Source organism: Martes martes, assembly GCF_963455335.1.
Source record: "Martes martes genome assembly, chromosome: 7".
NCBI lineage: Eukaryota > Metazoa > Chordata > Mammalia > Carnivora > Mustelidae > Martes > Martes martes.
In genome coordinates, this window is record NC_137894.1 from 133,447,769 (window position 1) to 133,472,494 (window position 24,726).

The following is a 24,726-nucleotide window of genomic DNA, read 5'->3' on the forward strand; positions in this document are numbered from 1 at the left end:
GAGCCTGATGCGGGGTTCCATCCTAGGGCCCCGGGATCACTGCCAGAGCTGAAGGCAGATGCTTAACCGACTGAGCCACCTGCATGCCCCTGTCGCTGGGGTTCTCTAGGAGTTTCCCACACTGGGACTATTGAACAGGAAAGCCTTGCCCCCAACTAGTTGAGTCTTCCGTATAGAAACAGCTCTCATCTCCCGTTGGCTGGGGAGCAGAGCGTGGTGGACTGTTAACAGGCTCTGAGTCAGGCAGATCTGGCTTTGGGCAAAGTCCTCGACCTCTGAGCCCATTTCCTCTTCCGTAAAACGAGGATAATCCTAGTATTTACTCATAACATCGTCACGGGCATGAAATGAAATTATGCACGTAAGCCCTTCGGAAAATGCGTGGTACAAAGTAAATGCCCAGGAAAAGGAAGCTTTTCTTTTTTTAAGAACACCGTTTCCGGGAGCAGCTGCTTCCCTGCTAGCAGCAGATGTGAGAGCAGACTCACAAGTAGACTCACAAGTGTGCTACCACCGGTTTCCATGACTGGTGCTTCAGAACAAACCGTTCCAAACGAGAACCATTTCATTATGCTCGTGGAGACCAGGCTGGGAATTGGGAAAGGGCTCGGCAGGAGTGGCTTAGCTCCTGCTTCTCAGCTGGGACACTTTGGAGGCTCTGGGTGAGGCCGCAGGTGGAGGCAGGAAGTATCAGAAAGGCTCATTCACGCATATGCCTGGTGCCTGGGCTCGGGGGACTGGAAGCCTAGGGCTGCTGGCCGTGGTGTCCACGTGTAACCCCTCCAAGTGTGGCTGGCTCGGGGCTCGCGGTCTTCTTACATGGTGGCTCAAGGCTTCAGGCACAAATGTTGCCATGAACACGGCAGAAGCTGCATCATCTTCCCTGTCATTCACATGGCATTCCAGTCCTTACCATGAGTCTCGGGCCCGCCGAGGTACAGAGGGGACAGAGACCCCCCTCTCAGTGGAAAGGGAGTCCCGATCACGTCGGAGAAAAGCGTGTACGGTGGGGGATGGTGTGCTGTTTTGAAAACGCACCCTTTCCTGCCTGCCAAGGGAACTCTGGTGGCAGAGCGTGGGGACGCGGGGTCGTGGAGGGCCCGGGCAACAGCAGCACCCCGAGCCCGCGTAAGAAGGAAGAATGACTGTTGGTTGACACAGGCGTCAAAGGTGTGATGTGCTGCCTGTCTGTGGATTCTTCGGGTCCAGTTGGTAGCTGGGTGTTTCTGAGGCACGACAGACACCTGGCAGGCCTTCTCAGGGACGTGAGGCCCTGCCGTGGGACCGGGCAGGGCAGGCCGGCCTTCGTGGAGAGGTTCTTCGGTGAGGAAAGTGGGGACCCAGACGGTCTGCCTCTGCCTTCTGGTTCCCTGGTGGTGACATCTGTGTCTGGACCAGCTCGGGGCGAGAGTCCCAGCCGTGCTGTCTGGGCCTGCTCTGCACAAGATGGCAATTGCCGTAGGTGCCCAAGTTGAAACAGTCCTATTTTAGGATGTTGGAGAGAGCAAGGTGTCCTGCAAACACACGCTGGGAAGTTTGGCCGGAAAGAAGGCACCGATCTGTCTGTTTTAATCACAAGAAGCTTGGCTCTAGGAGAAGCTTTCCTCAGCAGCATGAGAGAGGTGGGAAGGGGGTCCCGCATCCAAAGAGAACATGAAAATGCAGTTGCCGTGGGAAGCCAGGGCGGGCTAAAGGGGTCGTTGAAAAATAGCTTGAAGCAGGCGGAGAATTGTGCTGTGTCTCTTGAGACCAGCCACTGTCAGTCTATAAATATGAGTTTGCTGTCCCCTCCCCCTATCCTCCAGTGCAACAGAGCAGCAGAAATCCAACCGTCATGTAGTAGAATCGTGTCGCAGGCACAGAGGTGGGCCCAGCATGAAGAAGCCCGGTGCTTTGAGTTTTCTCTTGAGTACCGGTGTACGCATATACATCGTTTCCCTCGTTCCCCGTGGCACGTATTCACGGAAAGCCAACCAGAGTTGGGAGTGGCCTGGAACCCTGGACACTGTCCAGGCTTGAACCGAGGCCCCAGTACCGCAGTGCTGTTAACTAGCCCATCTGAACACCGTGCTTACAGCCCAGCGGCCTGAGGACTGGCTCTCCAGAGCAATGCACTAGCCAGCCCCGGGAAGGCCCTCTAGCAGTGCTGTCCTCTCCGACCTCATGCTTAGCCCGAATCATTCCCGGAGCTCTCTGCTGCATGCCCTTGGTGGACGTGGTGTAGCGCCATGCCCCAGGGTCTGGGGCTTGCCTGCTGTCCCACATGAATGCAAGACGGAGCTGCTTTGGCCCCCAGTGTCTGGCCTCAGCATGTCGGGACTGTGGAACCGCTGAACTGTGGTCCGGACGGTGGCGGCTGGTAATGTGTGTTGGTGGCTCTACCTGGAAATGAAGCAACCATGTTCCCAGGTGGTTAGGGAGAGCTGGAAGGGGATGGGAAGCTTCGGTTCCGGCCGGAAGCCAAGAGTTGGTGGGTGTATGTTGTCACAGAGGTAGTGGGGACAGAACCTTTAAAGCCCCTCTACTCCCTGAACGCACTTGCCTTCCCAAAAGATTGATGACACACAGGTCCCCAGCTGGAGCGACTGGGTGATGTGAAGTCAGGGAGAGTTCCTGGGACCCCTGACTGCCCCTTCTCCCTGCTCATGTGATTAATCGCTCCTTCTCCCTGCCCCGTCACCCCCAGCCCCAATACCATGGCTCATTCTTCACCACCTCCCCCGGGTGATCGCAGAGGTTACTGCTGTGTCCTTGTCTGTCTGACTGCAGCCACACCACATCCCTGCTTCGAAGCTGCCGGTCACTCCCAGGTAGATTCCAAGTGTCTCCGCATGGCCTGCAGCCCTGCCGTCCGGGCCCGGCCCTTCAGGGCTGCTCCATCATCTCCCTTTTCCCTTCGTGAAGGTTCCACTGGAAGGGACTATTTCCTCTTTCCTGGGTGTGTCAGGGATTTTTCCCCCTTTGGCCTGAAACCACATTATTCCCTCCTGCTGAGAATGGCCTTCTGATTCTTCCCTGTGTGTTCTCTGACCCCCCTCTTCCAATTTTTACCTCTCTACATCTCCTGTTTCTGTAATTCTCCACAGGAGATGGTTAAACAGGATGGGTGTGTAGAGTAGAATAAGGTCCTCATTGAGAGCATGTGACTGAGGGCGCCGGGTGGCCCAGTCGGTTAAGCGTCCAGTTCTTGGTTTGAGCTCCAGTCATGATCTCAGGGTCCTGGGATCAAGCTCCTCGTCAGGCTCCGCACGCAGCTCGGAGTCTGCTTGAGGATTTCCCTCCCTCTCCCTCTGCCCCTCCCTGTGCTCGTGGGCTCTCCCTCCCTCCCTGTCTCTCAAATAAATCAATAAGTCTTTAAAAAAAATAAAAGAGCATGGGAGTGGAAGCTAATCGTCCCAGCTTTGCCACTTACTGGCTGCGTAACTCAGAGGAATATCCTCACTTCAGTTGGCAACGGTGTCTTCATCTGTAGGTAGCGATGAAACAGTACCCATTGCTTGAGGCTTTTGATGGGCATGGCGCATGCAGAATGCTTAGCGCAGAGCCTGGCGTGTCGTTAGTGCTGCATAAGTACTAGCAGTGGCTACAAGGGTAGACTTACGACCGGAGCGGGGATGTGAGAATGAGGGGCGTTCCATCCTGTTTTCCCCTGTAGGAGCATCTCTTCATCCCCCCTCCCCCTCCCCCTTTTGCCCGTGTGGGGAACTGCTGGCCTTTTCCAGTAACCAAGGCCATTGTATCCTTAAGTGGCCAAAGTCAGTAGATTCCCAGGCAGGAATGTTAACAGGGAGGAGTCTTGCTCTCTTGGGTAACAACCTGGATTCTCCCCTGGTGACACTTCTGATCCTGGCTGTTAGCTGTGTTTGAGAGGCTCTGGCTCACCCCTTTCCACCCATGGTGTGATGCCTTCCTCCCAGAGAGGAAGGTGGGTGCGACAGGCAGGGTGGGACCCCTGGGCTGTGATGGAGCAAAGAGAATCTTCTTCTCTAAACTAACCCTTCCCTCCACCTTCGGAGATAGAGAATGGTCCCTCCTAGGGTGCACGAGCAGTGAGCGATGTCTCTCCCATGGTTGACTGTGGCTCCCGGTGAACCGGGCAGCTGAGGTACGGAGCTTTCGGAGCTGACCTTGTTCTTTGCATGTCTGGTCTGTGAACCTCAACCTTTCTCCCCCCTCTCTGGAGGCCCTTCGTACTAGCCCGGTAGACTCACATTTTAGAACAGGAAAAAGAGGTGTGGACGTGGTGTGGGTGCAGACAGGGACGGAAGATTCTGCGGCGAAAGGGACAGGACCGAGGCACTGGACCAAGTGACGGGGACCCTGATGACGGATGGGAAATTGGAGACGGTCAGTCCCAGGTGTTTCAGGAAGGGCCGATGGGAGAGGATTCCGTGAGTCCGAGCAGAGATCCTGGATTAAGAACATCCTGTGTTGGGCTCCATGGAACAGCCGGATCGGACCGTCCCGCTACTGCTCAGCCCCGAATACACATCTGACTTGACGTGAAGGTCCAGTGGAGAGAACGGGACTTAAGGTCCTGGGAGTCCTCTGTTTTCCTAGTGCTTATCCTCATACGTTTGAACATTTAACATGAAGGCTGCTCTCCCCATTGACTTCACTGCTGTTCCTTCTGGGGGGTGTGACTCGAAGGTGACCAGTGCTATCCTGGGTTTGCAGGGTCCAGCCTGCCAACTCTAAGCAAACACAAGCTGGGAGAGTGGGAGAGGGAGAAGCAGGCTCCCCCTGAGCAGGGAGCCCGATGCGGGGCTCAATCCCAGGATCCTGGGATCATGACCTGAGCTGAAGGCAGAGGCTTTAACCCACTGAGCCACCCAGGCGCCCCTAGACAGCATATTCTTAAGAAAAAAAAAAAAAAAAGTCTGAAAAAAAAAAGAAATCTGATCAAACTATGTGTTTTTACATACTAATGTTTTACTAAAATATATTCACATATATTAAATTTTGCCTGCTACATCTTTTTTATATATGTATTTTAAAGGGCATGTATAATATCTATTAGAAAGCCGAATCATATCACAAGGTTTAGAATAAAAAACAAAGGTCTCCTGCTCTGTCTTGTCTTACTGCTGAGTCTTCCTCCTGGCCAGTGAGGGGAGGTGCTAGTTTATTTTATATTTGAACACCCTGTACTTAGCACTGTGCATATGGGCTCTCTTAACAGGGGGCTCTTTAAAGAAAAGAAAAAACAGATTTAAGTCAACACTTATTATAGAACATGACATACTCCTTAAAAAACATGCAGCTGAAACGTGTCAAGTTGATTCATTTTATAGACGCTTGGAGAGGCTGTCCAAATCCTTGGCCGCATCGTATGGAGATTTTATTGACTGGGATGCTGCTTTTGGTTTAGATTTTCAATTTTAATATGTCTTTTTGCTCCAAGAAATGTTGCAGTAGTGGAAGTGAGCTTTGTATCTGTTAGATTAGGTTAGCTAATGAGAAAAAAGATCCCCAAAGTAACAATGGCTGAAAGAAGTCTTTTTTTTTTTTTCTTGTATGTCAAAGTCTGGTGGGAGACAGCCCATGATTAGCAGGGTAGCTCCTTTCCACAAGCCCTAGACCCCTTCCCATTCACAGCTCTGCCAACGTTGGGGCAGGATCTTACCCTCGAGACCCAAGGTGGCGGCTAGATCTGCAGCCATCACATCTGTGTTCCAGGCAGCACAGTGGAGGGAGGGATGAAGAAGGTCCCAAGGCCGTGAGCTGGGAACTGTTGATACTTCTAAGCTACCTGGTTGTGCTTCGGAACAGGGAGGATGGGAAACATAGTTGACGTGACATGTGGCCAGGCGCCCCTCCTGCACATGAGGGTTCTGTCACTATGGGATGAGGGGCGAATAACCACGGAAGGGCGACTCGCAGTCTGGGTCCCAGCTTTCAGGCCCCTTTCCTATCATTAATCCCTTGTTAGTCCTTCCATGATATGTTGCCAGGATTGCTAACGTCGCAATTCTTTTCTGCTGTGTTTTCAATTTGTTTTCTCTTTCTCATGGAACGCTGCTGACTCTGTCCTTCTGTTTTAACCCTTCCTTGGAGATTTCTCTCCCATCCACTCCTCTGGGGTTGGAGGATTTGAGACGCCGGCCTGGATGTGAGCTGATGGCCAACAGGTAGACTTTTTCATCAAGGGCAATAGCCTGCTTTCTGCCTCTCCGGCTTCCGGCTTCCGGTTGGATCATTGGCATCACTGGCTCCCGGTGGTGGCTGCAGACCTCGGGGGGGTGGGGCTGCTGCAAGGTGTTTTTGAATCTAAGTGTGTTGGTGGAGAGTATAAATATTCGAATGTCTGTTTTTCAGATGTAGATGCTGTTGTGTTGATTAATACAAATTGGATTGAAAGTGGGTCTTTCTCCGTGGGTATTTAGCACAGCGGGGTGGTTGGGGCACTGACTGGAATTTCATTCAACCCTGGGTTATGTCCTGGCTCTGCCTCTTACCACCTGTGGACCAGCCTCTGAACTGTGGTCTCCACATCTGATAGTGCCTTCCTGGCTTACTGAGAGAATTCCAATTACGGATGCAAATCACTTAGCCTAGTGCACAGCAAGCCCCGAAGCTCCCAGAAACATTAGCTCTGGTGAGGGTTTTCTTCTTAACCCTGAAAGTACATTGACCGTCGGAGTACTATTTGCTTGAAAGCTGGAAGGACCTATTTCAAGAGGTCGGGAATCACCGTTGTAGTTCCCTTGGCGATTCTGATGTCGCCAGCCCTCCAGCAGGTTTGGGGAGCGCTGTCTAAATGGATTCGATCAGAGACCTTTGTCGCTAACCTCCTCGGACTAGCCGCGTGGAAATGGAGGTCATTGCGGTTCGGTTGTGCGGCAGCTCTGGGTCACCGCACAAGGTCACTGTGCTGAGTGCTCTTCGGCCGTGCCCGGAGCGCTTTCACACGCCCAGCGGTTTCCTTTGGTTTCCTCTTCCGCACCCAGAGAGAGTGGATCCGAAGCCCGCCCCGTTCTCTCACCCTTCCGCGGCTCTTCCGATGGGGCCTTCTGGCTGCCCGTGCCGAGTGTTGCCGGGAAGCTCGGCGTGGCGGGCTGTGCCCGTGGAACCCGGTGGAACTCTGCTGACCTTGCCAGGCCGGCTGGGGCCTCGCCGGCTGCGTCTCCCGGCTGTCTCCCGCCTGCACCGCACCTGCTGAGGCCGGGAGTCAGGGAGTCTAGGTGGGGGATCATTTGCCTTCGTAAGCAAGTCTGATCTCTCCTGTTCCTGCCTGGAGGGACAGAGTGGCTGGGGACCAGGGGCCAGAAGAGGCCAGGAGATGCTGGCTGGCCACGCTCCCACTGCACGCTAGTGGTCCGTGAGGCGGGCCCTTCCAGGGGGCTCTGCTTTCAGGGAGTTACAGCCTCCGAGAAGGTCAGAAGTGGGGAACAGGGGCCTGGTGCAGGTCGCCCAGTGGTCGAGCCGGAACGAGACGTTCTAGGCCTTCAGCTCCTGCTCTTTTCTTTCTGCCTCGTTGCAGCTCAGACACTGTTCCCGCGAAGGCGGGAGGGAGGGGACGCCGTGGCCGGGAGCTGGTGGTCGACTGCGCTTTGGCGGGAACGAGCGGGAGCCCCGGTTTTGCGTCACTGGAGAGATGGAAGAACTAAGCCAAGAAAAGCTCCCTTGCAGGGCGCCCTTGGGTACTGACCATACCAATTGCCTTCTCCCTACACCGAGAAAACAAGCAAAACCGAGGCAGGACCCCGGGCTAGGCTGGCAGATTGGACACGGGCACGGACCGCGTCTGCTGGCGCTCGGTTCTCAGAATCCGGTGGAAAGCGCAGGAGCTCCCGAGGCCGGCGGGAGAGGAGGCCACGGCAGCCTAGTTTGGGAAGGTGGGAAACAGGTAACTAGCCGACTTAGGAAATTGAGAAAGATCATTTCAAGCTGACTGTGAGGAAAGCAAAGAACCCGTCAGTCCGTTTATATCACAGATGCCTGAAAAGCCCAGCAAGTGGCATCAGGAGGCAGCCGGGGCGAAGCAGCAAAGTCCCCAAGCAACCAAGCCTGGGCAGTGCTTCGGCACGCCCTGCAGTCCTGTGGAGCTGTCTTCTCCAGTCCACGCTACCTGACCGCCTCTCCTTTTCGGGGGGTAAACCGTTTTTAGACGGGGTCCGGGCACAGTGGAGGGTATAGGTGCTTTATAAGAAAAGGAGGGATGAAGTGAGTGTCTCCGGGCTGATGCCTGCATTCCGAGACCACCTCGGCCCTCCTCGTGACGGGCTTCCCAGCACCCTGGTGGCCAGGACTCGCTTTCCCTAGCCGTTCGGAGGTATTCCGGCCTAGGCTGGCCCGGATCTTCCCACCGTCAAGCTCAAGGTTGACAGACTCCTCCTGTGCGCTGGGAGGTTCTGGTCCGCTTTGGTCCCTCATGCCTCACCCTGCCTGTTTACCATGAAAGAGTCACAAGCAAGGAGAATCCTAACGATTCTCCCGTGTACTCACCAGTGTCGACACTGGCCAACTCGTGGGAAATCTTCTTTCTTCTGTCATTGCACTCATGCCCCAGCCTTGAGTATTTTGAGGGGAATGTGTGAAGGAAAATTCCTATGAAGTAGGAATCATTTCATATTTTTGGTAAATATTTCAGTAGGTACTTTGAACTCTAAGGACTTCTTTTTAAAACCAAAGCACAATTTGGCTCTCAGTTGTGAGCAGACAACCAAGGATTGTTGGGACCCTGAGCAAAATCGCATAGAGGCCAAAGCACAAACAGGAAAAGCAGCTAAAGCAAACTGCGCTGGGAGAAAACAAAGTAAAAAAGAACCATCAGTGATATACTCAGGTAGAAGAAAAGACACTGTGCCCATATTACAAAAGCAGCTGTTACACAAATACATTCGTGTCAATCCCCCCCAAAAGAAGAAATTCGGAGAAGGAAAAAGAGTAATTAAAACCGTGATAGGAAAATGAAAAACCCAATAGAAGTGTTCGAAGGTAAAGTGATGATATTTCTGAAAGAAGAGGAAAAAGATAAAAAGATGGGGAAAATTGAGGAGAAAAGATCAGAAAATTGAAGGACCAGTCTAGAAAGCCCAATATCTGAATAATGGATTCTAGAGAGAGACAACAGAAATGTAGGCAAGGAAATTAACAGTAAAATACTTCAAGAATATTCTCTATAACTGAAAGACATGATTGTGTAGATTTCAAAGTACTCACTAAGTTCCCACCTCAAGCCACATCCCTCTAAGATTTCAGACCACAGGGGACCAAGAAGAGAGTAGAAATTTCCCAAAGGAAAAAGACACATCATTTACAGAGTATCAGGAAGCAAAATGGCTTGAGACTTCTTAACAGCAGTGTCGGAAGCAAGAAAATGATGCATAATGTCTTCGGAATTATGAAGAGAAATCTCTAATCATTTTTATACCAAGTATAGGGATGGAAAAGAGACATTTTCCGACAACGATAAAGAAACTTCCATGCATTCTTTTCTAAGGAGCTACTGGAGAATGCATACCACCAAAGCAAGAGAAGAAGCCAGCAAAGGGAGAAAGTGGGGTGCAGGACACAGGGACTAACACAGGAGAGGAATGAGGAAAAGCCCCACAGACTGGGAAGGGGGGACCCCAGGAGCGTGGCTGAGCACCAGACCTAGAGGTTGGGCAGTTGACATCGGCAGTGTGACTCAGGGCTGTCATGGCCAACTCAGCTGCTGATGGTGTTCCATTGATTTAACCCGAGGACTCACTGCCTGGGGGAGCCTGGTTCAGATTCTTATCTGCACTTGGCTGTCTTGCTCATGTGCTGATGAAGCTCCTTGCCCCGCTCACTGGATAGACGAGTGTTTGCTTTGCCCAACCCAGGAACCGGAGGTAGGCCAAGGCGAACTTAGAGCGAGGAAATACGGAGGCGCTCACGCCTGTGTATGTGACCTTATTTGGAAACTGAGTCTTCGTAGATATCATCAAGTCGGGACAAGGCTGCGTTAGATGAAGACTGGCTCCAATCCAGAGACTGGTTTCTGGATAAGAAGAGGGAAATTTGGATACGAACACACAGAGATGAGAAGGCCATGTGAAGACGCAAAGACAGACATACACAGGGCACACAGCCAGATGAAGACGTTGGAGTTAATGCTGCCCTGAGCCAAGGAGCGCCAAGAATTGCTGGCAGCCACCAGCAGCTAGAGGAGGCAGGGAAGGATTCTTCCTTCCAAGAGCCTTGGAAGGGAGCAGAGCCCTGGCCACCCCTTGGCTTTGGACTAGAAGTCTAGTCTCCAGAACAGAGAGAGAATAAGTTTCTGCTGTAAGCCACCACGTTTGCGGTAGTCATGTTGTGGCAGCCCCAGAAAACTAGTATGCTCAGCTCCGTACGTACCTGCCCCTCACTCTTTCCGAACTAAACAGTATCTTATTTAAGGATGTATACATAGGTGGTAAAATTATAAAAAGAAGGAAAGGAATGAATGACAGAAGTCGAGAAAGGGATATGGTGAGGGAGGGACACAGGGAGCTTCTAAGGGACTGGATGGGGTCACAGGAGTTTTCATCTCCTCTTTTTTTTAAACCATACACACACTCTTCTATGTGTATATACATTGGACAATAAATTGGGGGACGGGAAGAGACTAAACCAAGCAGAGCACAACCCTCAAGAGGTAGACCAGTTGCCCAATCTGGGAGAGATGGTGCTGATTCATTCAAATTAAATGAAGGTCTGGGGACGGGAGTCCTGGCGCCAAGGTGAACGTTTAGCAGATCAGAGCCTCTTGTGCTAATGGAGATGAATAATAAATAAGAAATCTCAAAATGATAAATCATCAACCAAAGCTAAATTTACCATTACGACATATGGGAGTGTCTCCTCAGTTATGCCAAGTTTTGAGTGCCTGGCCTGCAGCTAAATGGTATTAGGTCAGACACCGAGCCCTCTGTGGCCATCCCCACCTGACTTATTTCTACCCCTAATAACCTAACAGGAGCTGGCCTTTTAGATGGTCTGTATGAAATGCCACTGAATCCCATAGAAAAGTCACTCCACTCTGTATTCATGCAGGTTTGACATTCATTTTGCCCCAGTTTTCCTTTATTCCTTTCGACATTTCTAAATATTTCTAACAGAGAGAAGGCCCTAGGCTCAGGGTTTGACCTGTGACAGGATCTACTGAAACTTAATAACAGTTATTTTTGTTTTCATTTTATTTGCACAGGTTAACTGATATTAGAATATTTGTGTTTTTCATTTATAATAATACAAAATTTCTTATAGTAATTTTTTTAAAAGTCAGTGTAAAGAAAATTACTAAGTAAATGGTGTATTGTTGGTATCCTGATCTGGAAATAATCATGAATTATGTCGGTGGGTTACGGAGGTTTGGAAAACTGCTTGTCTTCCTGATTGTAGCGAAACGTAGGCCCCTGTTGATGTACGCTTTGTCTTCACCTAATATTCAATTTTGTCTTGTATATTTCCATACAGTATGTACGGAAGACCCTTGAGGGCAGAATCACTCGCTTCTCTTTCCTGCGCCCCCCCACCCAACCTGGTGGCAGCTAGATGTGCTAGTCACCAGTGAACCCTGGCTGTGGTGTTCCTCTCTCCCCAGTCTCATTTTCTTGCCTGGTACATGCTGGCTCCCCTTCATGCCTCAGGGACGGATGGCACCAAGGGGATGCCCACTTACCCCCCGTCCCGGGCACCCATAGGATGGGGAGGTGGGTAGTCTGAGAAGATGCACAAGCTACTTATTTAGTGAAATAAGTGACCAGTGAGGGGTCACTTCTTTCATAGAGTCTGGTTCTGTGCTGGTACCTGGAGGGAGAATAGTATGGATTCCAGAAGACAGAGAATGGGGTTTTTGCCCTCGAGGAGTCCTGTCCATCACCTTCCGGAGGAGATGATGGGACACACCTGCCTGCAGCACTTGGGAAAGATTTAAAAGAAGCATATAGTGTTAAATAGTGTGATAGTGGTTTTGGGTGCTGAAGGAATAATTCAGGAAAAGGGGAGCAGTGAAGACCAGTCTAGGCATCTGGCAGGAATGGAAATAAGCCTGAAAGGCAATAGGATTCCTTTCTGTCCTCTGGGTGGCACAGCACATGAAGAGAGGTCTGGCTTTGGAGCCCGCCTCCCTTCCTCTCTACCGCGGGCAACTGACTTAACCATTCTGTGTCTGTTTCAGCATGGGTAAAATGGGGAAAATATTTGTACCTACTTCATAGGGTTGATTTAAGGATAACTAAGGCATTGTATGCAAAGAGCATCATGCCGCTACATAGCGAGGGATCAATAATGGGTAGCCTGCATTATTAATTTATCAACCATTCCATTTGTTTCTACAGCAAAACATTAGTGTCTGGTTAGCATTTGTCAGGGACTCCCAGGTTTCCTACAGTACCTTGGATGCTGAGTCCCCTGGCTTGCACTTACGCACAAGACACTGAATCATCAGAGTAACACTAACAGCTGTAGTGTCCCGAGTCCCTGTTCAGGAGTCAGGCCCTCTGCTAGGTGCTTCGTTACTACATTGCCTTTAATCTTTATCCCCGTTTTATAGAAGTAAGAGTAGAAGGGCGGAGTTTATGAAACTTGTCCAGGGTCACATGTAGAGTGTCAAGGCTGGGATTTAAATTGTCTGCTTTTTGGGTTTTTTTCTGATTCATACTGACTCTTGTTACCGTCGCCCTATACCCATCACGTCGTCCCAAATTGAACTTGGCTTCCTCAAAGGGCTTTGCCTTTCAACGTCAATCAAGGGTGCCACCATTCTACTTGTCACCCACATCTGAAAGGCTGGGAACCTCCCCCTTCTCCATCCAGCCTCTCTGACGGGTTAGTCAGTAAGGCTTTTAGTTCAGATGCACCTTTTCCTCTCTGAGCCCTCCTACCTGGCCAGCCCCCCCCACCTCCCCACATTGACTTAGACTGGAGTTGTTGTTTTTAGCATTTGTTCCGCTGCCCTACCTGTGAGAGGTGAGCTTTACACAATACTTGGACGGACGTCGTTACATTTTGATAGAGCATTCTTAAATTTTCTAAGTAAAGCACAATAATTTCTTCTTGCTGTGGCTGTTTGTTGGTGGTAGAAGTTCAGAAGGGTCTAACTTCAAGGGTATGGAAGATAAGCTGCTGTGATTATAACTTTCCTTTCCCCAGGGAAAGTGTACTGGGAGGGAACTACTCCATTCTGTTTTAAAAAGTAAAGCCTTTTTCTTTAACAAACGGGACAATTGGATAGTCGTATGCCAACAAATGAGGTTGGACACCCTCTTGTGATACACAAAAATGAACCAAGAATGGATCAGTGACCTCATTATAAGAGCTGAACCCGTAAAACTAGTAAAAGAAAACATAGAGGCAGATCTTCATGAACTTGGATTTGGCAATGGAATCCTTGATATTTCATCAAAAGCATGACCAACAAAATGAAAAAAAAGATAAAGTGGACTTCATCTAAGTAAAAACTTTTGTGCATCCAAGGACATTGTCACGTAAGTGAAAAGACAGCCTACAGAAAGGGGAAAATATTTGCAAGTCATATATTTGGTAAGGGTTTAGTGCGTGGAATATATAGAAAGAAGTCTTTTTTATTTTATTTATTTATTTGACAGAGAGAGAGATCACAAGTAGGTAGAGCAGCAGTCAGAGAGAGAGAGGGAAGCAGGCTCCCCGCTGAGCAGAGAGCCTGATGCAGGGCTCGATCCTAGGACCCGAGACCATGACCTGAGCTGAAGGCAGAGGCTTAACCCACTGAGCCACCCAGGCACCCCATAGAAAGAAGTCTTATAACTCAAAACAAAAAGACGTTTCTCCTTTTTTCCTGCATTTTAAAAATAACATATAATGTAATATTTGTTTCAGGGGTACAGGTGTGTAATTCATCAGTCTCACAGAATTTACAGCGCCCACCATAGCACGTACCCTCCCCAATGTCCATAATCCAGCCACTCCATCCCCCCCCCAGCAACCCTCAGTTTGTCTCCTGAGATTAAGAGCAAAAAGACATTTCTTAAAAAGAGATACACAAATGGCAAACAAGCACATGGACATATGCCCAGCATCATTAGTCAGTAGGGAAATGCAAGTCAAAAAACCCCAGTGAGATACCACTCCACACCCTCTAGGATGGCTGTAATTTTGTTTTTTTTAAGTAAATAAAAGGGAAAATAAGTGTGTTGAGGATGTGGAGAAATTGGAACCCTCACCCACTGCTGGTGGGGATGTAAAATGGGGCGGCTGCTCTGGGAAGCAGCAAACATGGAATTATCATCACAACGTAGTAATTCCACTCCTCAGTACACATCCCCAAGGACGGAGAACAGGTCTGGAAACAAGTAGACGGACCTATGTGTGCACAGCGGCACTTCCTCACAGTAAGCAAAAGGCGGAAACAGCTCAAATGTCTGTCGTGGGCAGATGGATAAACAAATTGTGGTATATGCGTACGAAGGAATATTATTCAACCATAGAAAGGAGTGCCGTGTGGCTACAAGCTATAATACAGAGGAACCTGGAGAACGTTAGGCTACGTGAAGTTACCAGATGTGTCACCTGTCACCTGATAACGTTTGTATAAAATAGCCACAATAGGTAAATCCATAGAGATAGCGAGCACATTGGTGGCTGCTAGGGGCTGGGGAGAGGAGAGAGTGGGGAATGGTGGCTGCCAGTATGGATTTCCTTTGGTGGGTGATGAAAAATGTTTTGGGACTAGATAGAAATCCAGAGACGGAGCCGGAATTACTAGCTGGCTTCTGACTACAGCCTCTCCTCTTTGTTGAGGTCAGGGCCCGAAGACCAGGGATTTCTAACTCCGATGCCGTCGGGGGTCCAGCTTGTGGGGAAACTTGTTTGAAGTCACTGGATTTAAGGCAGCAGAGAGTGGTGGGGACTCAGTGGAACTGGGCGGGACCTCCACTACCTAAAGGCATTCATATTCCGGCAGATCTTTCCTGGGCGGATTCTTGCCCCATCTCCGTCCTGCCGTCCCTCTTAAGCCACCCGACATCCTCTTCACCATGCCATTCATCGTCTACAAATCCACTTCCTGTAACAGAACCTAAATGTCTTTGCTCCCCAGCCTAGAATCTGTGAAGCTCAGCTGGTTCCATATGTACCAGGATACCATTACCCTCCTCCCACTCACCCCGTCCCAGCATCTGGAGTTGCGGGGGGCGGGGGGGGGGGCTGTTACAAGACCAGACCCCACTGGCTGGGTAAGCGGATGGGCTCACTCTGAATCTTTGGTTTCAGGGCGGCTTAGAAATGGTCCGTGGCTGGGGGCTGCCTCGTACAGGGAATGGTGAGTTTCTTTAGTGCCACTGGCCCAGCAGTTTGAGTGCATATTTGTCTGTTGTCTCTGCTGGCAGAGATGGGGAGAGGGGCACAGAAGAATCTGGAAAGAGCTTTGTTATTTGATGAGATGGAGAAAGTATTTTTTTAAAAATTTGTCCAAGCCTTTAGAGGCGTGGATCCATTCAGCCCAGAGTGGGGAGGAGTGTGTCGGGGGAGTCAGAGAGGGTGTGGAGGAAGGACTCCGAGTCCATTAGATCTAGGGAGGGGCTGGCGCGGTTTTCTCTGTGTTTTCAGCACTATAGCTCCTCGTCATCCCTCTCCACGGCTGGTTTTTTGAGAAGCACGTAGGACACAGAGGATCTGTGGCCCACTTCCTTCCAATACGTAACAGTTCAGTGGACGTTTACGGGCTGGGGGCAGGAAGAGAAAAGTACAGTGTGTGGCTGACGGGAGGGACTTGCCTAAGGTCCTTGCCCTCAGAGTCACCTCCGAGCCCCTCCTTGGTACCCAGAGTACCACCATCACAGATCCTTTCTTTAGATAGCGAAAGAGTTTGAGCTGTCAGAGAATCTTAAACTGCAAAGACCTCTCAGAGAGGTAGAGGTGGAGCCTTCTTAAGAGCCCCTCAGCCGGAGTCCGTGGAGAACCAACCCAGGGAGGGTAACCCCGCCCGAGTAGGGCTCAGAACTCATGTTTTCATTGTTTACCGGGACAGAGTGGCTGGAGGAACTGAGTCAACCTTTTTTTAGTTGTTGTTCTCTCTTCCATGGATTCCTTTCCCCACCCTCTCCACCTGGACTTGAACAGCAGGGCTGGGGAGGGACTCCTTCCTTCTCTGAAATCCTGCGTGGAGAACTCTGAATTCTGCGCCGTTCAGCATCCGGCCCACAGGAGGCTGTGCTCACGTGGCTCCTTCAGAACCATCCTGCTTGTGGGCGTGGAGGCCTGGCTTCCACGCGGCCACTGCCCTCTCAGAGTTCCTTGGCTTAGCTTCCAGGACTTCAGTCAATTAGCGTTTTTTGCTCTTTTTAGGTAGATTGGCCCCTGCAAGGGGACACATATCCCTGGAACCCCCTGGAGGTGGCCGCCTCAGCTACCGTCCTAGGAGAGCCAAGATGGCTCCGCACGGGGGTGCTTTGGTGTTAGAAGCTGGGGGACAGGCCCAGAGTGTAACTGGTTGGGCACATTAGTTCTTTCTTCCCGGGTCATATCCACAGAGAGCTTTGTGGGTGTGAACATGTGTGTGCCCTTTGACTTCTGTAACTTGTCAGCCAGTTCTCAATGCCTGGGGGTGAGTTCCCAGGTCAAAGGGAAGCCTCTGTGCCCCAAGACATGTTTTCTTGCAGGCTTAAGTAAAGTAACTTGTAGAGGTTCATGGAAACTGCCCAGACACAGTCTGAAACCTTGGAAATCCACCATGCACTGCCATTTCTCGTAGTCTGAGAGTGGTTATGGCCCAGGGTGCCCGGGCAGATGGGAAGCCCAAGTAGGCTCTCCTCAGAAGGGTTGGTTGGCTGTGACCTGGTGGCTCCTTCCACAGGGTGTGAATGGGCTGTACGCCATGAGGATTAAGAAAGGGCTTTTGTGTCCGACTGCCTGCGTTTTGGTCCTGGCTTATTGTTATCTCAGTTTCCTCATCTTGTAGAAAGGATATGGCAATGGTACCTACCTCATAAGGTTGTTGTGAGTTAAAGATAATGCCTATAAAAGACTTGGCACAAAAATGGATGCACTGTAGGGGCGTCTTACCAAAAACTGTGGTTCATACCATCAGTCTAGGGTAGCTGCCCAGGGAGCCTGGAGGAGAGGACAAGAGTCTGGCAGGAGGGCTCTGTATTCACTGGTTTTCCTGTGATTGATGCAGACTTTCTGGTTTCTTCCGTGTCTTTTTCTCGCCCAGTATTGATCCTCCAGAAGGTGGAGAATGGAGACCTGAGCAACAAGATTCTGAAGATCACTGATTTCGGCCTGGCTCGAGAGTGGCACCGAACCACAAAGATGAGCGCGGCAGGGACGTATGCTTGGATGGCACCCGAAGTCATTCGTGCCTCCATGTTTTCCAAAGGCAGTGACGTATGGAGGTAAGATTCAGAGCCTCAGGGTCTGTGCTCCCCAGGTTTATTTTGGGTGCACACACATTTCAGGACTTGAAGAACTGAGGATGCGTAGACTCCCACGCACCCCGAATAGGTCTAAGTGACCCCTTCAGAGCAGTCTCCAGGAATTCACAGGTTGTCATGGGACCGTTTCTAATGCCCTCACCTACCCAAAGTCCCTTTAGGGCTGTGGCAGGTACCACCTCTTGGTGATTGCTCCGTAGGAAAGACGAGGATTCCAGGGTCAGTGTGCACGCCCATCTCTGATGGTAGGGTGGTGAGTGCACCCGCTCATTCCTGGGAACCTTCCCTAGGGTCATCCTGGCTGCCTTAGCACCTGTGGCTGTGTACTGCTGGACCGTCCCCACTGCAAGCTCTTCCACTAATGCTTATTCTTTGTGCGATCTCTTCTATTTTGGTGGGTTGGAAATTTCTGGTTTTAGTCGGGGCTCTCTCGGTTGAACAGTAATACAGAAATGGGAGAAGGTGGGTCTCAAGCAATTACCCAGAACTGCAGACTCACAGATTAGACACCCCCCCCCCCCCCAGTAAATATCAGCCAATAGGTCATAAGGACATGGGTCAAAAAAATCTTGTCCTCAAAAATAAGTAAACAAACAAATACATTTTATATATAGATCTTGTCCTTGCTGATGGGAAGATGAGCTTCTACAGAGTACGCCTCCTCACGGCTTGAGACAGTAGCATCAGCACGGTACACCAAAAGAAAGGACTATAGGTGATCATTGTACTTAGTCCACGAATTTGTTTCTTCCTGATGAGTTGTAAAGTGAGTTTGTGTGTGTATATGATGAATGTGTGTGTGTGTTTTTTTAAGGTTTTATTTATTTGAGAGAGAGAGAGAGAAAGCATGCACGAGTAGGGAGCAGAAGGGGAGGGAGAGGAACGGGGAGAAAATCCCAAGCAGATTCTGGGCCGAGCACGGAGCCCGATACGGGGCTCAGTCTCACGACCCTGAGATCATGGCCTGAGCCAAAATCGAGAGTTGGATGTTTAACTGACTGAGCCCCCCAGACGCCCTGAGTGTGTGTATTTTAAATAACAGCTTTATCGAGATTGTATACATATATTACAGAGTTCACCCTTGAAAATGTGTAAGTCAATGCTTTTTAGTAAATTTACCAAATTTGTTCCAATGACCATTGTCTAATTGCTAGGGCCACTGTAACAGATTACCACAGACCTGGTGGCTTTAAACCATAGACATGTGTATTCTGGAGGCCAGAAGTCTGAAATCAGTATGAGCAGGGCTCCACTCCCTCCAGAGACTTTAGGGGAGATTCTGTTCCACATAAGGATTCTGGATATCAGGATGTGGACCTACCACGACAACTGCTACCTATTTCCACAATATTTTTATTAGAAACCCAGTGCCTATTAGTAATCATTCCTGAATCCTGCCACCCCCTACCCCCAGCAACTACTAATTTACTTTCTGTCTCTATGGGTTTGCCTATTATAGACATTTCATATACATGGAATCATACAACATATGGTCTTTGTGACTGGCTTTTTTAAATCATGTTTTCAAGGTTCATCGTGTTATAGCATGAGTCAGAACTTTGTTCCTGTTTGTAGTGGAATAATATTCCATTGTATGGAAATTCATTTATCCATTCATAAGTTGTTGGACATTGGAAGTGTTTCCACGTTTTGGCAATTATGAATAAGGCTGTTGTGGACGTTTTTGTACAAGCTTTTGGGTCAAACATATTTTCAGTTCCCTGGAGTGTATACCTAGGAGCGAATTTGCCAAGCCATATGGTAACTCTGTGTTTAACTTTTTGAGGAACCACCAAACTATTTTTTTTTAAGATTTTATTTATTTATTTGACAGAGAGATCACAAGTAGGCAGAGAGGCAGGCAGAGAGAGAGAGGAGGAAGCAGGCTCCCTGCTGAGCAGAGAGCCCGATGTAGGGATCAATCCCCCAGATCATGACCTGAGCTGAAGGCAGAGGCTTTAACCCACTGAGCCACCCAGGCGCCCCTACCACCAAACTATTTTTTACCACAGCTGTATCATTTTCCATTTTCACTAGCAATGTAGAAGGATTCAAATTTCTCTGCATCCTTTCAACACTTATTGTATGTTTTTTTTTTTAATTACCTCTTTGCTGTTAGATATGAAGTGGTATCTCATTGTACTTTTTGGTTTTATTTCCCTAATGACTACTGATGTCGAACATCTTTTCATGTCTTGTTGGCCATTTGTATATCTTTTCTTGGTAAAGGTCTATTGACATCCTTTACCGATTTTAAAATTGGGTTATTTGTCTTCTTATTTTTAAGTTGAAAGAGTTCTTTATATATCTTTAACATGTCCCTTATCAGATACATGGTCTGCAAATATTTTCTCCCTTTCTGTGGGTCTCTTTCTTTTTACTTTCTTGATGGTGTTCTTTGAAACACAAACATTTTTAATTTTGATGAGATCCAACTTATCTGTTTTTTCTTCTGGCTGCTTGTGCTTTTGGTGTAAGAAACCATGCCCAGGGTTATGAATATTTGTACCTATGTTATCTTCTAAGAGTTATAAAACTTAGCTTTTACATTTAGGTCTCTGTTTAATTTTATTTATTTATTTTATTTTATTTATTTATTTTATTATTTATTTTATTTTTATTATTTATTATTTTATTATTATTATAAAATATTATTATTTTATTATTATTTATTTTATTATTTATTATATATTTTATTATTTATTTTATTATTTATTATATATTTTATTATATATTTTATTATTTATTTAATTTTATTTATTTAATAAATTTAATAAATTAAATTTATTTAATTTTAATTTTTGTATGTGGTGTGAGGTAAGGGATTTAACTTCATTCTTTTGCCTGTGACTACAGTAGTCCCTCCTTATCAGTAATTTTGCTTTTTTATGGTTTCATTTATCCATGGTCACCTGTGGTCTGGAAGGTCAGATCTGTCATCAGAATACCTAACGCTGTATCACAATGCCTACGTCATTCACCTCGCTTCATCTGAATCACGTCAGCTTTTTATCATCTCACATCACCACAAGAAGAAGGGTGAGGGCACCTGGGTGGCTCAGTCAGTTAAGCACCTGTGTCTGGCTCAGGTCATGATCCAGGAGTCCTGGGATTGAGTCCTGTATCGGGCTCCCCACTTTAGGGGGAATCTGCTTTTCCCTCAGCCCTTCGCCCTGCTTATGCTCTCTCTGTCACTCTCCAGTAAATAAATAAAATCTTTGGAAAAAAAAAAAAAAGGCAAAACAAGAAGAAGGGTGAATATAGAACAATAAGATTTTGAGAGAGAGAGCATATTTTTATAACCTTTATTATAGTTTATTATTATAATTATTCCATTTTATTAGTAGTTATTGTTCATTTCTTACTATGCTTAATTTACAAATTAAACTTTATCATAGGTATGTATGTATGTATAGGAAAAAAATATATAGGGTTCTGTGCTTCCTGCAGCTTCAGGCATCCAGTGAGGGTTTTGAAATGTATCTCCCACAGATAGGCGGGGACTTCTGTATCTCATCTCATTTGTTGAAAAGGCCGTTCTTCTAATTAAATTGTCACCCTTGTCAAAAAGTAATTTACCATAAATGTAAGGGTTTTTTTTTTCTGGACTCAGTTATACTCCACTGGTTTATGTATCTATCCTTATGCCAGTACCATTGTTCTAGTTACTGTAGCTTTGTAGTAAGTTCTGAAATTACAATGTATAGAGACCTCCAACTTTGTTGTTGTTCTTCAAGATTATTTTGGCTATTCTGGGTGCTTTGTATGTCCAAGTGAATTTTAGGAGCATTTTGTTAATTTCTCCAAAATAGGCAGCTGAGATTTTGATAGGGATTGTGTTAAATCTGTAGATCATTTTGGGGGGTATTGCCGTCTTAACAACAGTAATAAGTCTTCCAATTCATGAACATGGGATATCTTCCTATTTATGTGGGCCTTTTTCAGTTTCTTTTAGTGATGTTTTTTAGCTTCTGTATCCTACATCTTATTTTCCCACACATTCATTACAGGGTGAAGTAACTATTACGAAGAAAAGAGTTTTCTTTCCGTAAAGTATCTGACCAGATTTCATTTGGTTGAACTGTGTAGGGATATTACAGTATTTTTGACCTACAAAAAGAGCAACTTCATGTGCTTCAATCTAACACTTTCATTACTTGTCTATAGGCTGATGAGAATAGTTAATATATTAATTAATCTCAACTATTATTACGAAGAGATCTATAGATGCACTTCAGGTAGAAGTGTCTTTCTTTTCTAAATAGTCCAGACTGTAGGTTAGCTGTGCCCATGAGATCATTCAGAAACCCAGGTTTGTTAAGCATCCGACTCTTGGTTTTGGCTCAGGTCATGATGTCAGGGTTGTGAGATCGAGCCTTTGTCAGTCTCTGCACTGAGCATGGAGTCTAGTTGAGATTCTCTCTCTCCATCTCCCTTTGCCCCTCCCCGGCTTGTGCTCATTGTCGCTCTCTTTTAAAAAAGGAAAAGAAACCCAGGTTCTTTCTGGGTCCCTCAGTGTATTGTTCTTGTCTGGATGGTTACATCTGAGTGACTTACTTCAGCGTTTATATTCTGCAGAAACAGAGAAAGAGCTTATTCATTGCAAGCAGCTTGGCTTTAATTTGGAGACAAGCCAGAAGTTGTGCGCATCTCTTCTGTACACACCCCATTGCGGGCTCTTGGTTACGTGGGCACACCTGGCTCCCAGGGAGGGAGGCAAACTGGATAACTGTGTGTCCAGCTAAAACTCTGGAGAGAATGAAGGGGAGAATGGATCTGGGGGATAGTCAGCCATTTGCCACACTCAGCTTCCAGGCTGCCACATTTCCTGGGAGCAGTGATGTATGGGAACCATTAGATGGGCCTTTAATCCCACCTTCCTCGAGCCTAGTTACCTAAGTGGCTCCAAATGATCTTGTACCTTTAGCAGAGGAAGTCTTGTGCCCGTTGCTGTAGGTACAACATGCATACACTGGTAACAGTATTTACCACCTACACAAATGCTTACGAGCTAAATGCTGTGCCTCTTTTTTATCTCACAAGAATCCCCAAAGGAGAGGATATTACTTCTCTTTTACAGATGAGGTGACAGAGGCTGAGATGATTTAAGTCACTTTTTAGCCAGGTGGTAGAAGTAAAGCTGTGATTAGAACTAGATATGTCTCTGGGTGCCTGGGTGGCTCCATTGGTTAAGCCTCTGCCTTCAACTCAAGTCATGATCCCAGGGTCCTAGGATCGAGCCTCACATCGGGCTCTGGGCTCAGCAGGGAGTCTGCTTCTCCCTCTCCCTCTGCTGCTCCCTCTGCTTGTGTTCTCTCACTCTCTGTCTAATAAATAAACAAAATCTTAAAAAAAAAAAAAAGAACTAGATATGTTCTTAAACTTTGTGCTTGTAGTCCTGCTGCCATCCATATACTCTTGTTCCTGTACTTTGGGCGGCCTCCTCCAGATGACTGGCCCGCCACGCCTGGGGCCCAGCAGGATGTCCCAGAGAGGGCCCAAGCATGCCTAGGAAGTTGGACAAAGCTCATTCCCAAATGGACTTATAATCCATTTACTCATTTAGGAATCGTTTGTTGAATACTAACTTTGTGCCAGGTACTAGGCTGAGCCCGTATCCGTCCCCCACCCCTCCTGGAACTCCCTGGGGTCTGGGGCCTCTCGGCCTCTGCTTTTGCTAGGTGCCCAAGGCCAGCTGAATTTTAGTGCTTTTCAAGCATGTGGTTCCCTGGGCCTCTTCCACATGCTGTGACGGAGGATATGTTGGTAACGGCCCAGATGCTCAACTTCACGCGTTTCCGCATCTGCTTGGACTTAGACCGCCTCAGGAAGAGTAGTTGACGAAACCTTTCCCTCTGGTTGTGCTGTGTAGGGAGCGCAGTGGTTAGTGGTCTCCTGTAATGACTTCTTGCCTGGTGTCTGTGGGATGAAGTGGAGGCATTTTAAGTCTTTAAAATTGCAGAAGTAAAACATGTTCGTATGTTCACCATTGAAGAAAATTAGAAAATATGGATGAAAAAAAAGGGAAAAAGAAATCACCCTTTACCAACTTCTAAAGATAACCTCTATTAATATTTTGGTGCCTTTATTTCTGTTCACATGCTTATCTGCCCATCCCTTAAAATGCGATCATTCTATTTCATTAAACTGCTTTTGGAATACAATATAGTGTGAGCATATTACCATATCAGTAAATATTTATTCTGTCAATATATTCATGTATATATTAATAAATCATCATTTTGAATGAGGTCTAGTTAACAAGAATAGTTTTATGTTACTTTACAATTTACAGAGTGCTTTCTCATGTGGTCGTTCAACTAACTTTGCCCAAGATTTTTTTTTTCCTTTTTTTTTTTTAAAAGGTTTTATTTATTTATTTGACAAAGATCACAAGTAGGCAGAGAGGCAGGCGGGTGAGGGGGGGACGCAGGCTCCCTGCTGAGCAGAGAGCCTGAGGCGGGGCTCGATCCCAGGACCCCGGGATCATGACCTGAGCAGAAGGCAGAGGCTTTAACCCACTGAGCCACCCAGGCGCCCTGCCCAAGATACTTTTTTAAAGGTTGGTTTATTTATTTGGGAGAGAGAAAGAGAGAGAGTGAGAGGAGGGGAGGGGGGCAGAGGGAGAGGGAGAGAGAGTCTTCAGCAGACTCCGTGCTGAGCGTGGAGCCCGACTTGGGGCTTCATCTCGGGAGCCATAATCAGGAGTCGGATGCTTAACCAACTGTACCACCCAGGCGCCCCTGTGCGAAAGATTATTGAACAGTGTGGTTTCTGGAATGTGGGGTCACAGCCGATGACCAAGTGCAGAAGCCCATTTGAGGGACACCTTCTCCTTTCAGGGTGTGTGTCTTAGAGACGAGGTCGGTTAATAAGAAAACTCATCCCAGTCCAGCTCAGGCATGGGTTTGCTGTGCCTTTGGTCGGGCCGCTGTCCATTCTGATGCTTTTCCTCACTTTGAAAACATGGAACACCCCTTGCTGACCTGTGGCCCCACCAAGTGATGGAAAGGATTTCCATACCCCTGGAGGTGGTTAATTATCCACACGGGGTGCATTCCCCCGGGTTTGGGGCGAGGTTGCAAGGACTCCTGGGAAACCGCTGGCAGCACTGTGGGGGCTGGCGGCTCTGTGAGGGGAGGGGCTAGGGGCGGGGTTTCAGCTGAGCTGGTACTTCCAGGCTGCTTGGATGTGGTCTTGAAAGGTGTCAACTCTGGGAGGGCTTCCGCGTAGGTCAGACCTGAGGTAAATCATGTGGACTTGTTCTGGCCCCTCTCCCTGGGGCTCAGACCCCTCCAACGTGTAATTCTTTAGTTTCTTGCTTGGACTGTATTCCTGCCAAAGGAACGCCAAGGCTTCTCTT

The 24,726-nt window shown here is 48.0% G+C and overlaps 1 protein-coding gene across 2 annotated transcripts in view; it reads left to right on the forward strand.

Annotated features, from left to right (window-relative positions):
- The window catches only part of MAP3K9 (mitogen-activated protein kinase kinase kinase 9), a gene marked incomplete at both ends in the record, with an annotated part of 68,540 nt that overhangs the window by 25,418 nt on the left and 18,396 nt on the right, over window positions 1-24,726 (forward strand). For both annotated transcript variants that reach the window (XM_080808964.1, XM_080808965.1), the window contains one exon: window positions 17,144-17,324. In XM_080808964.1, coding sequence (XP_080665090.1) covers window positions 17,144-17,324 — 181 coding nt within the window. The remainder of the gene's footprint in view (window positions 1-17,143; window positions 17,325-24,726) is intronic.